The sequence below is a fragment of the Microcaecilia unicolor genome, chromosome 9 (assembly GCF_901765095.1).
Source record: "Microcaecilia unicolor chromosome 9, aMicUni1.1, whole genome shotgun sequence".
NCBI lineage: Eukaryota > Metazoa > Chordata > Amphibia > Gymnophiona > Siphonopidae > Microcaecilia > Microcaecilia unicolor.
Genome location: NC_044039.1, coordinates 9,780,948 through 9,802,007, shown reverse-complemented (window position 1 = coordinate 9,802,007; position 21,060 = coordinate 9,780,948). Strand labels below are relative to the sequence as shown.

Here is a 21,060-nt window from a genome sequence, read left to right as displayed (position 1 = left end):
TATTAAAGTAGGCCTATTTCTGTCTTGTTGTCCAGTCTACACCGCTTCACAGCCATTCATGCACTACAGCATCAGATGGAGTGGCCAGAAGCAGGCGGCAAATAGACCTTCAGACAATAACGTATGGTATTAAGGCAAAGAGTATGTCATGTTAATACTCTCAAAATACATATTTGCAGTCCTGTATTTTACATTCTCATTTTGATTTAAAAAAAAAAAAAAAAGGATTTGCTGTTCATGGTCCTTAACACGATAGTAATCAAATTTTTGTTCCTGGAAATTACATCTCATATCAGACAGCAAACAAATGGTAATCCCAATCCGGTGAACAGAACCATCCCAACACTGGACATTTACCTGGAATAGCCGCAGGGTTTTCACCAATCCACCAACCTCATTCTTTATTGAAAACACAAGAGCTGTCTTCCCACTTTCCGTCGAGGTTTCACCTTTACCACTTCCTTTGCTTGCATGCTGTTCATTGATTTTACCAAAGTTGGCTTTGTTTAGCTGCATAATGATAAAGACAGACTTCTACATTCTATATTCCACAGTCATTTGTTTATTATTAAAACAATGCTTTATTTTTGGGGGGGGAGACTTTTCTTTTCAAAGCTACCTTCCCGTTATTTTGTTTCTTTATGGCAGGATTGGGACGTCTGCAATGCTACTGGTGGCAGCCACTGGGTCCCCTAATCTAGTAACGGAGTGGATGACAGCAGATCAAGAGCAACATGGACCTTCCAGTGCTCAGTAAGGTGTTGGGCACGTTCTTGCCACACCGTGAAGGTTACTTTCCCCACGATTTCTTAAGAGAAGTGCAAAAGTCATTTTACAGGTGTTCTGAGCTGTGTGCCATATGCTGGTTTTCAGAATAGCCACAATGAGGGGTCTTTTTACTAAGCTGCTGTAAAACGTGGCCTGCGGTAGTGTGGGTGTGTGTTTTGGGCACGCACTGGGCCATTTTTTACCGCAGCTGGAAAAAAGGACTTTTTTTTAATGGCCCGGGAAATGGGCGTGCGCTGGAAATTAGAACTAGTGTACCTTAGTAAACAGGGCCCAAAATGTATTAAGTTGATCCTATGGAAAGAAGTGGGCAGTGATCTTATCTGAGAATCTTAAAGACACCGAACAGATAGATGAGGTGACAGCAAAAGCCATAAGGATGCTTGAATGCATAGGGAGAGGAATAGCCAGCAGGAACAAGGAGGTGATAGAACCGCTGTATAACTCTCTGAGATGTCACTTTGAGTACTTTGCACAATTCTAGAGACTGCACCTCCAAAAGGATAAACAAGATGAGGTCTGTTTAGAGTGCGGTTACTAAAAATGGTCAATAGTCTTCACCAAGAGGCGTTTAAGGACAACTTAAAGACCTCAATATTTATACTTTGGAATAAAAAGAAGGATATAAAAAGAGCGGGACTTGGGGGTGATTGCGTCTGATGACCTTAAAGCTTTCAAACAGGTAGAAAAAGCGATGGCCAAAGCCAGAAGGATGCTTGGGTACTTAAAGAGAGGCATGACCAGCAGGAAAAAGTCTCTGTATAAGTCTCTGGTGAGGCCTCATTTGGAGTACTGCGTGCAGTTCTGGAGACCGCACCTACGGAAAGATATAAACAGGATGGAGTCAGTCCAGAAGACGGCTACGAAATTAATAAGTGGTCTTGAACGCAAAAATTATAGAGACAGGCTTACGAACCTCAACATGTATACGCTGGGAGAGAGGAGACATGATAGAGACGTTTAAATATCTCAAGGGCATTTATGTACAGGAAGAGAGCCTTTTTCAAATGAAGGAGAGCTCTGGAATGAGGGGGCATACGACTAAATTAAGAGGGACTAGGCTTAGGAGTAACCTGAGGAAGTATTATTTCACAGAAAGGGTGGTGGAGGCGTGGAATGGCCTCCCGGTGGAGGTGGTGGAGTCAAGGACTGTTCTAGAATTTAAAAAGGCATGGAATAAGCATGTGGGATTGCTTAGGAACAGGAAGAATTAGGGGTTACAGAGGATGGGCAGACTGGATGGGTCATATGGCCTTTATCGCCGTCATGTTTCTATGTTTCTATTTGGAGACAAAAGACTTCTAATTATCTCTGTGCCAATAATGCAAAGGAGGCAAGTTTCTTTCAATTGAAAGGAAGCTCTGGAATGAGGGGGCAGAGGATGAAGGTGAAAGGGGAGAGCAGAGATTCAGTAGTAATCTAAAGCAGTGGTTCTCAATGCAGTCCTTGTGTTGGGACACACCCAGGCGGTTGGGTTTTCAGAATATCCACGATGAACATGCATGATAGAGATTTGGATATCAAAGAGGTAGTACATACGAATCTATCTCATGCATATTCATTGTAGATATCTTGAAAGCCTGACTGGCTGGGTGTGAACTGAGGACTGGGTTGAGAAGCATTGATATTTCTTTCCAGAAAAGCTGGTGGATGCATGGAACATTCTCCCAGTGGAAGAGATAGACAGATGAAGACAGTATCTGAACTCAGGAAAGCATGGGACAAGTACAGAAGATTTTCCAGTTAGAGGGATTGTAGAGCTTAGAAGATGGTGTGGATGAGCAGATTGGATAGGCTATATGGAAAGGGTACTCAAAGGGGTCCACAGGCCAGTCGGGTTTTCAAGATATCTCTAATGAATATGCATGAAGAGATTTGCATATAATGGATGTGACAGGCAAATCTCTCATATGCATATCGATAAGAGACTGAGGCATGAAATCCATTGGAAGTATGTTGGAAGAAAGTTTTTCAGCATAAGTTCATTAAATGAATATAATACAGCAAAAGAGTTTTGAACTTCATAATCTCAAGAGATCAACTAGAACACTGTAAGAGGAGAGATGGTCAATAAAAAGCTGATTGTTTTAGAGTGGACACTATCGTTTTGTATTTAGAATCTATTTTTGGACTTTTTTTTGTTAGGACTTTGATAGCAGATTCTGGACAGAGATTGACGTGTCTACAATGGATTATTGCTGTCCTATTCCACTAGCGTTGGTTTTAAGATTTGATTATCATGAGGGTGACATTTTTTGGGTAAACCACATCTGGGATGTTTTCGTAGATGAGGCGAACTCCAGCAGGACATCTTTTGAAGATAAGTTAGCATTTATGTCATCTTTCGTGTATATTTTTTGAAAGTTATAGCGCTGTTGGCGCAATGATTTTCATCAAAACATCATAATTGTCCAGTATACGACTGTGGGAGCACCTAATAAATTTAAAATATCTATATTTTAAAAACAGCAAAGTATGTTTGGAATATTAATTTGATTGGTTTACAATGCATCAAGTCACCTTAGACAATAATTAAGAGTCAACAAAAGTGGTTAGATTGGTCCTACTAATTGTTGGCATCTAAGGATTTAGCTCGCCCAGTTATTGGAGGCGATGCACATTCATTAGGGATATTCTGAAAACCCGACTGGACTGTGGACTACCCCCTGCTGTATGGTTTTTATCTACCATCATTTTTCTACATTTTAGAAGAACTTAAGGTGATGAATTTCTACTGAACTAATTTCATGTATTGCTTGAATAGCTTCCAAGAGCAAACAACCTCAGAACAGACTAAGCAAAATATACCAGTCGGAAAACATGAAGGAATTATTTAACAAAAAAAAAACACCACACATTCCATTGGGGGTGTGAAAGGGAAGGGGGTTGATGTGCTGACATGGTCAAAGGGTGAGAGGTAACGTCTTCCAAAAACATCCAAGGCATGTCTACAGTTAACATCTTTATGACTGCCTTCAAAGGACCATATCTTTCTCTCTCTCGCTCTCGCTCTCTATATATAGATATAAATCATTTTTTTATTGTGTAGGTAATAGCCACCATAAAAAATATAGATCTAGGACCAGCTTAGTGAAAAGTGCTGAGCATCATCACACTTGATGCCTGATCTGAGTTTCTGCTCCCCACTGCTGACTGGGAACCTTCAGAGGGAAAGGGACAGGGGAGTTCTACTTACTTATTTGCAACATTTATATCCCACATTATCCCAAGCAAGTTTGAGTTCAATGTGGCTTACAATAAACACTATAGGAGGCGAGATTGCGAAGTGGCTTGGGGTCTGAGGTCACACTAACTGCAGGCCTATGCTTATTGAATGTACCGAAACAAGACAGCCGTGGTTTACCCCGCTGTTTGCTCTCCTATATTGTTACAGCGGCCAGGATATTAATTGCAAGGCATTGGAAACAACTGGTGGCACCCTCGATGGACCAAGTGCTGACAAAGGTAGATTACTGTTGTCTGATGGATAAGCTCACAGCCTTGCGGCGTGGAGGAATGGCGAGATTTTTAAAATCATGTATACCATATCTGGAAATGCAAGGACTAGACTTGTGATCTGATCACTGGGGGACTTACGGTACACGAAGAGATTGATATATTCCTGAGATGCTCTGAGGGGGGAGGGGGAGGGAATGGGGAAATTTGAAGCTGTTTTATGAGCTGATGACTAGAATATTGTGCTGTTTAAAATGCTGTTATGTAAAGTTAAAGAAAAGTTAATAAAAACATTAAAAAAAAAAACAATAAACACTATAGGAAATATAACAAAGAATAATGCATAAGAAAGTAATTTGTTGTGAGAATCCAATTGTACAATACAGTATCATAAATGTGCTGGGATAATTATGGAACTTTAACATTTAGAAAATCTATTATGAATGAGAAATTGTACATGAAGCAAAGAGAAAGTTAATGGCAAATAGAGTAATAACCAATTCAGGTAATAATTAGTTGTTTGAGATATGGTCGTTCTTTGTGAGGGTTTGTTTGAATAGGAATGATTTGAGGATTTTGCAGAATCTAGGATATTCCTGTATATTTCTTATTTTGGGTGGTCAGGAGTTCCACCATTTGGTTCCTAAGTAAGTGAAGTCTGCGGAGTGGACAGTTTTGCAAGATCACTTTTTTTTCATTACAGCGATCTCGAGTGGCCTGATTTAAGGTCCACATTAGCTGAGTTCTGTGGAGAGCTGCAGTCTGCAACCTCTGGGTTAGGGCTGAGCTAATTTGGGAAGGAATATAAAAACAAGGGCAGAACACACTCCTAAATGAAGGCAGTAAATTTTGCAGAGTTTGCTCACACAGTGATAGGTTCTGGGGCTCATTTTCAAAGCGCTTAGGCTTACAAAGTTCCATAGGTTACTATGGAACTTTGTAAGTCTAAGGGGTCCTTTTACTAAGGTGGACTGAAAAATGGCTCGCAGTAGTGTAGGCGCTGGTTTTGGCCGCGCACCCATCCCTTTTTCAGCGCACCTGTAAAAAAGGCATTTTTTAAAAAACATTTTGCCGAAAATGGATGTGCGGAAAAATCAAAATTGCCGCACGTCCATTTTGGGTCTACGACCTGACCGCCAGCATTGACCTAGCAGTAAAATCTAAGACAGTAACCAGGTGGTAATGACCTATGTGCGTCAAATGGTATCGGATGCATGCCAAAAATGAAATTACCACAAGATCCACACAGTAGCCAGGTGGTAACTCCATTTTGGCGTGCTTCGAAAATATGCCTCAAACATCGCAAAGGCATGCTAGCGTTTTTAGCGCGTACTAACCATTTACATGCCCATAGGAATATTATAGGCATCTATACAGTTAGCGCATGCTAATTTTTAACGTACTCTAAAAATGCTAGCGCACCTTTGCGCACACGGCCCTATGATTGTTAAACTCGCAATCATCTGAAATAGCAATATTAGATCAGCGTGTTTTGAGGAAATACCATTCTTTATCATAAGCAGAATATTCAACAGCTGCTCATTCAAAATAAGCCTCATGTGTGACATTTTTTCAATTCCCCTTTTTCATTAGTTCCGATTACTGTTCTTAGCAAAAGAACGGTCCTTTCACTTCCATTTCAAATTCCGCCCTTGAAAGTGCTTCAGTACATCGCTTTTCTAATTTTTCCATTACGAGATAATCTAAAGGAAATAACTGTGCTGTACACCATTAAATTGCCAACCAGAAAAGGCAATGTTTTAATAGCAATAGTACAAATTGTTTCCCTTCTGGTCACTGAGTTTCATTTATGAGTCACTTAAGATTAAATTCTACCTTTGTTTACAAAAAAAAAATAATGAGAGATTAAAGACAATCACAGGATGGACTGCAGGAGAGTTATTTTAAACAATATGAAACAGAAGTCTGAAATGAAATAAATTGATAGGCAAGCCTGAGAAAACCTTTGCCCGTGCATTGCACAACCCTATGAACAAAACACGTTATACGGAAACAGAAGGGTTGGTGGGATGTGGAGACCAAGACTCATCAGAGCAAACCCTTCAACAAATCCCCAAATTCAACTGTTCCTTTTCTGATTTACCAATTAACTGCTCAGGTAGAGCAGAACCTAATCTGACTACATCAGACATCCAGCCATGAATTCCAAAAATGTAATTCTAAGGGTAGAAATTCACAACACAGTTTGTACCCAGCTGGTATGGTAACAGAAAGGTTCTGTATTTTAAAACATTGCAACATAACCAGACTATCCCATGAACTGTTTTTCTCAGCTCATCAGGTACTAGGATTTCCTGTACTTCACTGAGCTAACAAGTCACCAGTAACGGCAATGTATTTTTATTCAGCTCCTGTGAGATGTTAATATAATATATATATATATATATATATATATATATATATATATATATACACACACACACATTTGGGGTGTATATAACTATCGATACTGCTATATGTGCATTTTTCAAACAAATGTTTGATCAAATTCAGGAAGACCCAGAAAATCCTCTCTCCTCTTGTGTAGAGTCTGTAACTCACTGTTTGATGGCCAGGCAGCTGGTGGTCCACGGGCACAGCTGAGTCCAGAGAGAGTCCTCGCCTTGCCCAGTATTTACTGGAAAACATCATCATGGCTGGCTGCATTGGGGCAGTGGAAAGCCCCTCCTGTTTGGCAGGGGGAAAGGATGAGTGTGGTGTTGGAAAGTGAAGGGGGCCTTATTTATATGCTAGGCTCAGCTCTGATGGAGCAGAGATTAGGACTCACTCATTACTGCCAGCTGATAGCTAACAGGAGATTAAAGCGTTCAAAAGCCTGGCTTATCTTTCAGAATGGAATCCTATCCTTTGCACTGATTTTTTTTTTCCCCAAGGCATACAAAGAAAATAAAAGAACAAGTGAACATGAGGTGGTTTTTAAGGATTTTCTTGATGGACCAAAGAGGTTTTCTGTGCTTAGTTTTTAAAATGTTACTGCCGTCACTAAAATCCTTTAAACTGAAATGGCTACAAATATATCTCTAAGCACCATTTTAAAAAAATGTTATTTGCTGTTACCAGATGCATATACCCTATTACTCATAGTTTCAAGAATCTATTTTGTTTGGCCCGGGGGGAGGGGGGCAACTTGAGTTCAAACCCTAACAAATGTTGTAAAGCAAATATTTGACAAAACAGGTATCTAGATCATGCAGGAGTGGAGGAGTCATCATAAATGCACCTTTCTTCCCCCCAGACTTGCCCCCAAAATTCTATTCATCTAAATACATATTTCCATAGCGTCCCACAGATCAATCCAGAGATGAGTGGGTTATGTCCCTCTACCAGCAGGTGGAGATAGAGACATCTGCCATAAAGGATACTGTGCAGCAGCCTCACTTTCAGTATTCTCTCTTATCTCAGCAGGTGGATGGACCTATCCTGTGCAGCTGTCTGGATTGAGACGCTTCTTACCTGTTCCCGTAGTTGAGCTTGGGGGGGTCGTGGCTGTATTTGGCCAGTGTGGGGCACACCTGCTGGTGCCAGGTCCCTCCCCTCCCCCTTCCCTTTTGTCACTCTACTCCTGCTACCTGGAACTCCTGTCTCAAAATAAATGTTTTTAAAAAGGGGGGAGGGTCCTCACGTCTGCAGCTTAGTTCTGGACCCTGCAGGAGCTGGGATTCTGTTTGCCCCATTTTGTGAGCTGTTCTACATGGCTGGAGTGGTGATTGTTGCTTATTATTTTCCCCCAGTGAGAGCGGTCTTTGCACTGCTTCTGTGTCCGGATACTTGCTGCATTGGGATGGGATGATTTCCCATGTTCTTGTGGCAGGGTGCGGGCGTCGGCTTGTATGCTACTGCTCTTCTTGGTACTCTTGGGAGGCTTACCCCTCGGCCAGGAGGACCACATTGCATTTTTCACAGGCTCAGAAGCTGATGGCTGTCCATCACCCACAATCTTGGATTGCTGACAAAAAAAAAAACCCAACAACAAAGAAGAAACAGCCAGGTTTCAGTGCCACAACCAGGCAGTTGCCGTCCCACGGTTCGAGCTAGTCTTTGCTTTGCTTTCAGACAGCTTCTGGTAGTGCTCAGTCAACATTTGCAGAAGAATTAGGGATCAGTTGGGGTGGGGGGGGGTCGGCTCTCTGGCCCAGGTGCGCTTCTCTCAGAGCCTCGCTGCAGGCTTGTTGAGTCAGTTTTGTAAAAAAAAAAAAACCACACGCACACAAATTGATAATAAGCAACAATTTTGTTGCTACGGTTTTTGGGACCCGGCCTCTGTTTTTTTTTCCTGACTTTTTCAAGGAAGATTCTTCCAGTTCTTTCTGCCTCACAGGGAATATTCGCTCACTAGCCTGGCGCTTGTGTTCAATGGTTGAGTTTTTGCACTCTCTGGCTGTTACACTTGGTCTGGTTGCTGGTTAGTATGACTCTTACTGCCTCTGACTATTGGGGTTTGTCGGGTCTGGCTCCATCACTGGCTGGTGCAGTTTGTTCTGTCACTGGATACTGGACTCAGAAGGTCGGCCCTTGGTTAGTCTCGGGGCATCAACCTTCCTTGTTCATTCATCCTTGGGTCTTGCACCCTTCTTGGTTGAGACTTTCTCCTTGCCCGATCGTCGGGTATGCTTGCTTATGGCTCTGGTCAGCGATGTTCCCACGGGATAGCTGGAGGACATATGTGGCACCATTTTGGGATGGCATGGTTGCAGGGTCTTGTCCCTCATCTAGCCTCCATTTCTGGAATCTGGCACCGGTGCTTCCGGTCGAGGTTTGTTCTGTTTTTATGGTCCCACTCTACCTGGGGACGGCTTTGGTACATCCCACTTGTCTCTGAATTGATCTGTGGGACGTTATGGAAGGTAAAATTAGTCCTTTCCATTAGTTCCAATAGATCAATGCAGAGGCCCGCCCTTGCTTCTCTGGATGGATATTACGGGAGGCAGACCATGGTCCCTTGACCACAGGGTCGCTGGTTTTCTACTTGTTTGTGTCAGCTTTTGGCATGAGTAAGTTCTCACACCCAATGTGTACCAAGCTACTATTCTGTAAAGGGCACACTAAGCAAATACCCTTGAGTGCCATTTACTGAATCTACAGCCCACAACAGCCAAAAGATGCCCATGAAATTCTAAAGGATAACACTCTCCCAATAAGAAGTGATATGGAAGCAGCGGAGGCTTATCGGACACAAGTCTTTTCTCCATTCTTTGATTTCAAACACATTCAGTAAAATACTTTGTGTTACATATTTTATAGATGTGAAATCATGCTCTCCTAAGAGAACAGAATGGAGAATGACTTAATCTACCTGAATTTCCTCACTAAATGATGAATTTTTACCCGAGGGGAAAAATCTTCCCCGTCTTTATTAACAGAGTGTTGTATACAAATGAAGCATCATAAAAGCAAATAAACAGTCATAGTAAAATGTGTACTGAAATTCTATAAAGAAGAAAATAGAAAAAAAAAACCTCAACATTCTCTGCTTCATAGAGAATGTCTGGCGAAGCTACGTTGAACAAACGTCCGTAAGTTCATTACAAAGATGAACCCAACAGTAATAATCTGTATCCTTGCCTGTGTTCGCACACATTTAAGAGAAATAATACAGTACACTGTATCCATGAAAGGGAATATTTAAAGAACTGACTGAAAATGAATAGATTGACACTGAGGAAAATGAGTTTGTTGTATATAATAGAGACAAGTGAGACAAGAGATTGAAGAAGATTGAAACCGATGGACTTCTGCAACTTTCGGCCTATACTACCCTATTCCTACATTAACACTTAAGAAACGCTATTGCATTAGAAAATACTTTTCACGACTATGAGGACATTCTTCTTCTCAAAGGAAATTGAGAGCCCAAACAGTGACAAGATCAAGGTAGACAGATAATGAAGGTATCACAAGAATACATAAATTCTGAAGTGGAGAGGGAGGCGTTTGGGACATGAAATGCGCTGGGCCACAAGTGACTGCACGCTTTAGAGTCAGAAACTTGGTCGAGGGAGACATACTGTGGGAAATGGTACAGATCTTTACATTTTGTAGAGAGTCGGAGGTAAAATATAGGCCAGATCTGTAGGGCGCATTAGGCATATCAATAAGTCTTTGAACAAAATGACATCCCGGTAGAAAATCAAACTATAATTAAGAAGCAAAAAAGAAATACGATACATGGAGGCAGATTTCGGAGAAGGATGTAATGTACAAACGATAACTAAGACGTCCAGGTATTTTAGAACAGGATCTACTAATGGAGAAGCAGGTATTTATACACCAGTTACAATGCAGGAGAAGCAGCCATTTTGGAATCATAAATGTCTAACACAGTAAAGGGCTCTTATGACACAGCTACACAATATTTATTGTTCCTGTCACAGACCCCCGCTATTCCTTTGGGGAGGGGGTTAGAGACATCAACCACAAGGGGATGAAGGTGGTGACCTCTCCTAATTCCTCCAGTGGAGCGCTGCTGTATAGGGGCACTTTTCTGCAACCTAGACATTTGGGGTAAATGTCAAACTTTCTGGGCACAGACATGCATCCCCCTTCTGAAATGGGAAATATGCAGTTATTTTTAGGTCTGCCCTAGTCATGGGAATAGGCGAAAGTGGGATGTTTGACCACGGGAATACAAAGCCTGGAGAGATGGATCTTAAAAACACTTGTTTTTATTGATGAAAAAAAACTCGACACAACTGTTGTGTTTCGGCCGTCAGGCCTGTATCAGGAGTCTACAAAACACATATATACACATAAACATTAAATAAAAACAAAAACATATTTTATCGAGAAACTTAAAGTGTTTAAAGAGTTAAAATAATTTGTAATAAATAATATTACAAGGTACAATACTTATAAAATAATACGATAATAAAAAAGCATATGTAGATATACAGTTGAAAAACAGATAAAAATGTATACATTGGTTACTATACAAAGACCTCACAAGGTTTGTATGTTTGTTTACTTATAAAGACTCTTGTGTCAAACATAAAATGGTACATAAGAGCCAGGAAAATGATACTGCATCAAATATGTATGCAATGCCTTACAAATAATTGAATGCAAACACTACGGAAAACTGCAGCATTAAGAATTCACTTTCATAGTAACATAGTAGATGACGGCAGAAAAAGACCTGCACAGTCCATCCAGTCTGCCCAACAAGATAAACTCATATGTGCTACTTTTTGTGTATACCCTACCTTGATTTGTACCTTTCCTCTTCAGGGCACAGACCGTATAAGTCTGCCCAGCACTATCCCCGCCTCCCAACCACTAGCCCCGCCTCCCACCACCGGCTCTGCCACCCAATCTCGGCTAAGCTCCTTAGGATCCATTCCTTCTGAACAGGATTTCCTTTATGTTTATCCCACGCGTGTTTGAATTCCGTTACCGTTTTCATCTCCACCACCTCCCGCGGGAGGGCATTCCAAGCATCCACCACTATTCTCCATGAAAAAATACTTCCTGACATTTTCCTTGAGTCTGCCCCCCCTTCAATCTCATTTCATGTCCTCTCGTTCTACCGCCTTCGCATCTCCGGAAAAGGTTCGTTTGCAGATTAATACCTTTCAAATATTTGAACGTCTGTATTATATCACCCCTGTTTTTCCTTTCCTCCAGGGTATACATGTTCAGGTCAGCAAGTCTCTCCTCATGCGTCTTGTAACGCAAATTCCACACCATTCTCATACCTTTCAAAAGAGAGACTATGATAAAATGAGGAAAATGATTAGGAAGCAGCTGCAAAGGGTAAGCCATAGAATGGAGTCGGTCAGTAAGACCAAAGTCCCGCCAATATTTCGCTTAACACAGTATCAGCAATTAGAAATTTTGGGGACAGAAATAGAGATGAAGGGGTTGACCCCTCCAACCTAAAAGGTGTGACGATTGTTTAAAATCATCATCCTGGACGTGCAGATCAGATCTATTCCGTGCATTCTGGGTTGGACAGCTGCATTTATGTTACGTTGTGTTTAAAATCAAGGGCTTTCCTTAAAACATTTCTTTAATGGTTTTCTCCCTAAAACAGTGTTTCAAAACTAACATGCTTAAGTAATTACTCTTCTATTCCAAATACATAAAGCCAGAATAGATCCCTGAAATATTACGTTAAAAGTTCCAAAAGGACAGCATTGAGCAGGATCAAAAGGGTATCGTGGTGTTCTGGATTAATTTCCTGCAAAGGAAATGAAAGACAGCCAGGGATGTCAAGTTTGACTCGTTACCTTTTGCTAAATGTGTGGACTTGTTATTAACTGATGTAGGATAACACAGCAGGGATATTAAAAGGAACCACGGTGAGTCATCCAATGTTTTTAGCATACGTTAAGCTGCTAACCAAAGTTTACCCAATCCGTAGAAGTTAGGGATAGCTGCAGCTAATCGAAATTTGGGGGTCCTGTTACGAGGCTGCGGCAAAAAGGGGGACTGCACTGGCATCAGCACGTGTTTTTTGACACATACCGAGGCCCCTTTTTTTACCACAGCGGTCTGGTGGGAAGTGAAGCGCTTGCTGCGCAGCCATTTTTTGCGCCGGGGGGGGGGGAGTACTTACCGGCATTGATTGAAGTTGCAGTAAGGGCTGCGCTGCCCAATTACCACCGGGTGCACACCGGCGCTACAAAAATATTAATGAGAAGTGAAGGTCATTTTAGTGTTGAGGGTAACACACAGGTATTTGAAAGAATCACGAACTGTAAAGGCACACCTCTCAGTTCAGGAGTGAACATGGATGCAGTGGCCTGCCAGTGAGAGAGTCTGTGGGCTGAATTGTAAAATCCTCGTGTCTTAGTGTACCCAATGGTCTTTAGAGGCTTCTGAACTCCTCGTAAATTTATTCTCTCCCATCTTCTTCCCCTCATTGACACATCCTTTATCTTATAAACTACTCCCAATAAGACGAGAGAAATTTTTCACAACAGTTAATTTAGGACTTAGGTAAAGAAGGGAATAAGCCTGACCTAATTAACAGATGAATTGTAGTCCCCTTGCAATTCATTTACTAACCAATATAAAAAAAAACCACACCAAATAAATTTGGATGACTTTACATTAAACATCCCTTCCTACCTTAGTAACTTTAAATATATAAAAACTCAACACTATTAGGATCCAGATAGCAGTCCAGCAGTGAGATAGGAGCTATCCAGCGTTTCATACCAAGTTCTATGCATATGACCGCCTACCAGTTGGTGGTCCATTGTATGTATGTACTCAATACAATTTTTTTTTGTTTTGTTACATTTGTACCCCGTGCTTTCCCACTCATGGCAGGCTCAATGCGGCTTACATGGGGCAATGGAGCGTTAAGTGACTTGCCCAGAGTCACAAGGAGCTGCCTGTGCCTGAAGTGGGAATCGAACTCAGTTCCCCAGGACCAAAGTCCACCACCCTAACCACTAGGCCACTCCTCCACTGTTGCTACTATTTGAGATTCTACATGGAATGTTGCTATTCCACTAGCAACATTCCATGTAGAAGTCAGCCCTTGCAGATCACCAATGTGGCTGCGCAGGCTTCTGCTTCTGTGAGTCTGACGTCCTGCACGTACGTGCAGGACGTCAGACTCACAGAAACAGAAGCCTGCACAGCCTTCTACATGGAATGTTGCTAATGGAATAGCAACATTCCATGTAGAATCTCCAATAGTATCTATTTTATTTTTGTTACATTTGTACCCTGCGCTTTCCCTCTCATGGCAGGCTCAATGTGGCTTACATGGGGCAATGGAGGGTTAAGTGACTTGCCCAGAGTCACAAGGAGCTTGCCTGTGCCTGAAGTGGGAATTGAACTCAGTTCCTCAGTTCCCCAGGACCAAAGTCCACCACCCTAACCACTAGGCCACTCCTCCACTCCACAATGAGCTCTTGGCTCCTAGAGAATGAGTCCAATCTCTGGATGCCAGTATGGCAAGCCTGAAGGACCTAAGGCATGCAGGGGTCCTTTCACTAGGCTGTGGTAAAAGGGGGCCTTTGCTAGGATCAGCACGTATTTTGATGCACGCAGAGACCCCCTTTTACTGAAGTGAGTAAAAGGCTGTGTTTTTTTTGCTGGGAAATCAATAGAAATCAAACAAAATAAAACATGGAAAAAAAAATAAGATGATACCTTTTTTATTGGACATAACTTAATACATTTCTTGATTAGCTTTCGAAGGTTGCCCTTCTTCCTCAGATCGGAAATTTTAAAATAAGCTTAAAATATTGAGTACTTGCCAGCTAAACATTGAACTGTCATTGTCAGCGTCACCAGGTTTCGCACAATATGGCCACAGGAAGCTCTTCCTGTTTAAAGACCTAAAGCTACGAAGAAGGGCAACCTTCGAAAGCTAATCAAGAAATGTATTATCTACTATAATAAAACTCACCCTCAACGTTCTAAGGACACTGACGTCAGTGAAGCCAAGCCCTGACTTCCTTCAAAAAGGTTTGAAGGTTCGTGGTGGTGAAGCCACCAAAATCGCTCAGGGCCCCGCCCTCGAGGGCAGAGCAATGGCAGAACAACGAAGGGGTTGGCAGGGAGGGAGGCGGGGTGGGGGGTGGGAAATCGCTCTGGGCCCCGCCCTCGCGTCAAACGTCATGATGTTGGGGGCGGAGCAATGGCAGACCAACAAAGGGGTTGGCCAGGGAGGGAGGGAGGGGGGGTGGTGTTGCCGACGAAAACTCTGCTAGCGCCCGTTTCATTTGCTCTGAAACGGGCCTCTTTTACTAGTGTCCAATAAAAAAGGTATCATCTTATTTTCTTTTCCATGTTTTATTTTGTTTGATTTCTATTAATTACCTTTAAAAGTGGACTGATACGGCTACCACACCACTTTGCTGGGAAAGAAATGGCCGTGTGGTAAGTGAACCACTTGCCACGTGGCCATTTCAGGGGGGAGCACTTACCGCCATCCATTTTTTGGACCGTGTGTAAATTTAAGGTGTGGATCCCAATTAAATTGCCTCATTATTCTTTTAAATAGTGTGTACAAATCAGGAACATGCCTAAATTTGCGCACACAATTTTTGGTGACCTTTATAGAAACAGGGGGCATATGTAAACCGCTTTGATTGTAACCACAGAAAGGCAGTATATCAAATCCCATCCCCTTTAAAAAAACAAAAAAAATTTTCTAATACATTGCCTATTAAGGGGTTTTATATGACATCTATGTGTTATATGAATGTTCTTCCATGCTGCCTATTATGACATCATCTGGACCCTGCTGACATTTATCATACTGTTATGTGATTGGTCCACTGTGTTTGACATTGAGGCATATTTTCAAAGCACTTAGCCTCCCAAAGTTCCATAGAAACCTATGGAACTTAGCCTCCCAAAGTGCTTTGAAAATATGCCTCATTGTATCCTATTATTCCTATTACTAGTAAAAAAAGGCCCGTTTCGGTATGAAATGAAATGGGCGCAAGCAAGGTTACCCCTCTCTCCCCCCATTACTCTCTCCCTCTGTCCCCTCCAAGTCCCACGGCCCCCTTTCTTCCCTTCCGATTTCCAGGCCCTCCCTCCCTCTCTCTCTCTCTCTCTCTCCTTCCCTCTGTCCCTCCCCCGAGTTCCAGTTCCCCCTCCTCTCTGTCTTACAGACACGTCCTTGCGATGCCTCCACCCGCAGCCCTCCCCTCCCCGACACTGCCCCCCCCCTTGCGGTAATTTCATTTTTGACGTGCATCCACTAAGCATGCCGAAAAATATTTTGATTTTCTGATACGCAGGCAGTAATTTATGCGTGTAGACCATTACCGCCTGGTTACCGTGCGAGACCTCACTGCTAGGTCAATGGGTGGCGGTAAGGTCTCAGACCCAAAATGGCCGCACGGCAATTTTCATTTTGCCACATGTCCATTTTCAGCAAACATTTTTTTTAAAAAGGGGGTTTTTTTACATGTGCACTGAAAAATGATTCTGCGTGCGCCCAAAACACGTGTCTACACTACCGCAGGCCATTTTTCAGTGTGCCTTAGAAAAAGGGCCCCATAGTGAGTGATGACAAAAAAAGACCAGCATGGCCCATCCAGCCTGCCCAGGTTTGTACATGTGACTCCATGTAGGTTACCCGCTTCTGTTATTAAGGTCATAACTAACACCCCCCCCCCCCCCCCCCCCATTGCAGTCTACCACTCATTTATGCCTCTTTTTAAAATATTCTTTAAAATGTTCAAAGTTATTTAAGTTTTACTGTGAGTGGAAATTCTCTATGCTTTTATTCCATCTCTATAAATAATCATCTTTCTAAATAAATACTCCTCACCGGCCTCCCACTTAGCCATCTATCCCCCCTTCAGTCCATTCAGAACTCTGCCGCACGTCTTATCTTCCGCCTTAACCGATATACTCATATCACCCCTCTCCTCAAGTCACTTCACTGGCTTCCGAGCAGATACCGAATACAGTTCAAGCTTCTCCTACTCACCTACAAATGCACTCGATCTGCAGCCCCTCCTTACCTGTCTACCCTCATCTCCCCTTACGTCCCTACCCGTAACCTCCGCTCTCAAGACAAATCCCTCCTTTCAGTACCCTTCTCCACCACCGCCAACTCTAGGCTTCGCCCCTTCTGCCTCGCCTCTCCCCATGCTTGGAACAAACTCCCCGAGCCCATACGCCGGGCCCCCTCCCTACCCATCTTCAAATCATTGCTCAAAGCCCACCTCTTCAATGTCGCCTTCGGCACCTAATCACTACATCTCTTCTCAGGAAATCTCATCTACCCCAACTTGACATTTCGTCCTTTAGATTGTAAGCTCTTCTGAGCAGGGACCATCCTTATTCGTTAATTTGTACAGCGCTGCGTAACCCTAGTAGCGCTCTAGAAATGTTAAGTAGTAGTAAATAATAAATCTAAATCTACGCCGTACAGGAAACTTCTGTGTTTATCCCACACCTTTTTGATTTCTAGCACTGTTTTTTACCCCACCACTTCCTGAAGAATATTCCAGGCATCCACCATCTTCTTCATGAAAAAGTACTTGCTGAAGTTTCCCTCGTTGCAACATTCTTTCCTGTCCTCCAGCTCTAAAGCCTGTCAAATTTTGGAAAAGGCGATTTTCTTCCTTACTCTCTTCACGAACGTAAATGTCTGCATCCTAATTGTACCTGAATGTGCATCACTTCTATAACTTCCAGACTTATATAACAAATTAAGGGGCCCTTTTACTAAAGGTTGCCGCACGGCAACAGGCTTGCCGTGCTCCAACCTGGAACTACCACCGGGCTACCGCTGAAGCCAGGATGTACTTCCCAACCCCCAGCGCGTGCCATTTCTGGTGCTACAAAAAAAAGTTTCTCTTTTTGTAGCACCGATGCTTACCTCGCGGTAAACAGGCAGCGCTGCATGCTACCCGGTTACCGCCGGGTTAGCGCAGGAACCTTTACCGCCATCCATTTCACCCCCCCTCCCCGAAATGGCCATGTGGCAAGTAGTTCACTTACCGCATGGCAGTTTCTTTTCCAGAGCATGACAGTCTTTTATCCACTGCGATAAACGGGAGCCTCAGTGCAAGTCAAAAATATATGTTGACGCAAACCAGCACTCTTTTACCGCACTACTACTAAACATTTCTAGAGTGCTACTACGGTTACGCAGCGCTGTACAAATTAACAAAGAAGGACGGTCCCTGCTCAAAGGAGCTTGGTAAAAGGACCCCTTAATAAATCTACTATAATGAAAAAGCACCTCCAACGTTCTGAAGCTGACTCCGTGGCAGTGAAGGGTTCATGCTACCTGCTGTATCCATCTCCTGTCCTGACGTTTGCGTGCTTCCTGGTTCGTCACAACCAGCAGTGACCAATCACTGGAAGGGAACGCTGCAGAGTTGCCAGGCAAAGGAACGCGAAGTCACACACATGAGGGTGTCGTTGTCCCTCCCTTCCTTCCAGGCCCCCTCCCTCCGAATTTTAAAAGTCATCTTCACTTACAAAGTCGGGTTCACAGCAGACGGCAGCAGCGGTAAAAGGCGTGCAGGCTCGGCCCTTCTCTCTCTCTCAGCTCTGGTCCCGCCCTTGCGGAAACAGGAAATGAGGGATGGAGGGACGGCCCTGGAATTTGGAGAGAGGGAGGGGGATGACTCTGGAACTAGGAGGGAGGGAGGGGGGACCCTGGAACTGGGAGGAAGGAAGGGAGGGACCAGGGCACACACTCATTCTCACACACACACTCTCTCTCTGTCATAGACACACTCTCACCCAGTCTCACTCTCTCTCTCTCTCTCTCTCTGTCACACACACACACATTCACTCTCTCTCTCTCACACAGTCACTCTCACACACACACACACTCCGAGGAAAAGCTTGCTAGCGCCCGTTTCATTTGTGTCAGAAAAGGGCCTTTTTTTTTTTTTTTTTACTAGTAAATAAATAATTTTCCTTGTACCTTAACTTATGGGATTCTAAAAAGTTGATTATCCTTTCCTTCAGCATCACTTTCTATTACTAAGGTAAGGCTTACTGGTCTGTAGTTTCCCACCTCTGTCTCCAAGTTTTCCTCATGGATTGAATGCATGTTTAGATTTGGTATTTATACTATTGTTATGCTATTAAGAAAAATGTTACGTTTTATGTCAAAACAGCACTTGCTGTACACCACCTTTGCTGAAACCTCTTCATAAAGGCAGTTAAAAAGAAAAGAAAGGGATGGTAACCATACATTGTTGGTTCGGAAAGAAAAATAAAATGAAATCCATATGTAATAATGTATCAACCCACTAGATACTACTCTCAACAGCTTTCCAAAGATAGATTTTATGGCTGCCACTGTTCCACAATAACAGGAATGTAGTCACATACCCAGCAACCATTAAGTAATGTGCACAGTTCAGGAACTAGGTTTCACAATATTTATATCACTACACGGCAGCACATTAGAAATAGGGGTGCAGAGCATACCCCACAGAATTATTGTTTTATGTGTGTGCATATGTGTGGCTGCCAGAGAGAAACAGTTTGAAAGCAGCAATTACCTAGCTGCTATTTTTCAGTGTAGCAAATATTTTATGCTGCAGTGCTGGAACTGTTTCTCCCATAGAAATACATTAGGCCATATTTTGTGGGGAGTTTATTTCTCTGGAACCCCCAATCCAATTTGACCTATTTTTGAACTCCCTGACTCCTTCATGCCAAATGAATTCCTATATCATTAGACTTTTGCCCGAGAAAGACAAATACAAACATTCTCGATTCCAGGGGTCCACTGGGTTGGAAAGAATAAAAATGCAGTTTTGGAACATGTAACCAGCACCATCTTTCCACCGAATGGAAATATGCAACACGTCTTTATTTGCAGTCATTGACTATGTTACTATGTTGCAGATTAAAAGTTCCTTCAAGAAAATTTGCCAGATTAGTGCAGGTGCATGATGGGATTTTTTTTGTCTTTGCTGCCCCTTCTATTTGGTATCAATTTCCAAGTAAGCGAAGAAAACTGCTGACCCCCCCCCCCCCCCCCGTTTTCTAAGCCACACTAGTGGCTGCCGTGCGCTAATGCCAACACAGCCCGACGGCATTGCGCACAGCTTAGTAAACAATGGAGTGAATTTGTTAAAGCTTGGAAAACAAGTATATTTTTTAAAATCAGGTTTTTGATGCTGGTTAACGAAACACATTTGTCTTCAAAGGGGTCCTTTTACTAAGCCACGGTAAAAAGTGGCCTGTGGAAGTGTAGGCGCATATTTTGGGGGGGGGGGGCACACTGGGCCAGTTTTTACTGCATCTGCAAAAAAAGGTGAAACCAGCACGTGCCTAAAACTGACCTGAGCCTTTAATGCCACCCATTGATCTAGCGGTAAGGGCTCATGCACTGCATGTGTGGTCGGTTTGCGCCAACTGCCAATTACCACCATAAATGCCATGACTGGGAGGAAATAAATCATTCAGGTGTTATGGGAGCATGGCAAATCTGGAAGTACCACCAAGGGGATGCGGTAGCCTGGCAGTAGTCTCATTCTGGCGTGCACTGCATATGTGTAGAACCTAACACATCTTTGTAAAAGGGTCCCCAAGTGTATTGTCATTGGCTAGTGATAACTTATTTTTGTTCACTTTATTGTTGTAGTTACAAAGATTTTTAGAATACAATTGGGGGGGGGGCCCTTTAAAGGGTTGCGCATGGTAACCCAGAACTACCAAAGAAAACAAACCTCCGCAATGGTAGAACCAGGAGAAAGGCACAGCGAAGGTGACACGATGGATGATGTCAATGAAACTACTACTGGACTCAGAAAAAGTTCACAGCAAGAGTTTATTGATAAAAACTGGACTCGACACAAGTCGTATTGCGCATGGTAACCCAGAACTACCGAAGAAAACAAACCTCCGCAATGGTTGAACCAGGAGAAAGGCACAGCGAAGGTGACACGATGAATGTCAATGAAACTACTACTGGACTCAGAAAAAGTTCACAGCAAGAGTTTATTGATAAAAACTGGACTCGACACAAGTCGTGTTTTGGCCGCTCTGGCCTGCCGCAGGATCAGATACTGTTCGAGCGGTGTCGCTCGTACTTACGTGCTACAGTGAAGTTACTTCAGCAGAGCAAACTTCAGCTTTACTAAATATTTCAGATTTTATTTGTAGCATTTGTATCCCACATTTTCCCACCAATTTGCAGGCTCAATGTGGCTTGCGGTTGCCATTGCCGGTTAACAGAATTACAAATGGTATTGCATTAAGGTGCATTACATACATGGTAAAGAATAATACATTATAGTATTGCATATAGGTTCCTGAGTGGTCATCAATTATAAAGAGATTCTTTCTTCAGGAATCAACTGAACATCAACACACAGGGACTCCCTGAGGCAGGCC

General features: G+C 42.8%; 1 protein-coding gene across 2 annotated transcripts in view; it reads right to left on the bottom strand.

Moving 5' to 3' along the window:
* TPH2 (tryptophan hydroxylase 2) overlaps window positions 1-6,909 on the bottom strand; it is an 83,390-nt gene extending 76,481 nt beyond the window's left edge. Inside the window, exons 1-2 of one of the 2 annotated variants that reach the window (XM_030214697.1) lie at window positions 6,805-6,909; window positions 358-534 (exon numbers count right to left, since the gene is read on the bottom strand). In XM_030214697.1, coding sequence (XP_030070557.1) covers window positions 358-534; window positions 6,805-6,909 — 282 coding nt within the window. The remainder of the gene's footprint in view (window positions 1-357; window positions 535-6,804) is intronic. The other variant, XM_030214698.1, reaches the window with a different exon arrangement.
* Between the last annotated feature and the right edge of the window lie 14,151 nt (window positions 6,910-21,060).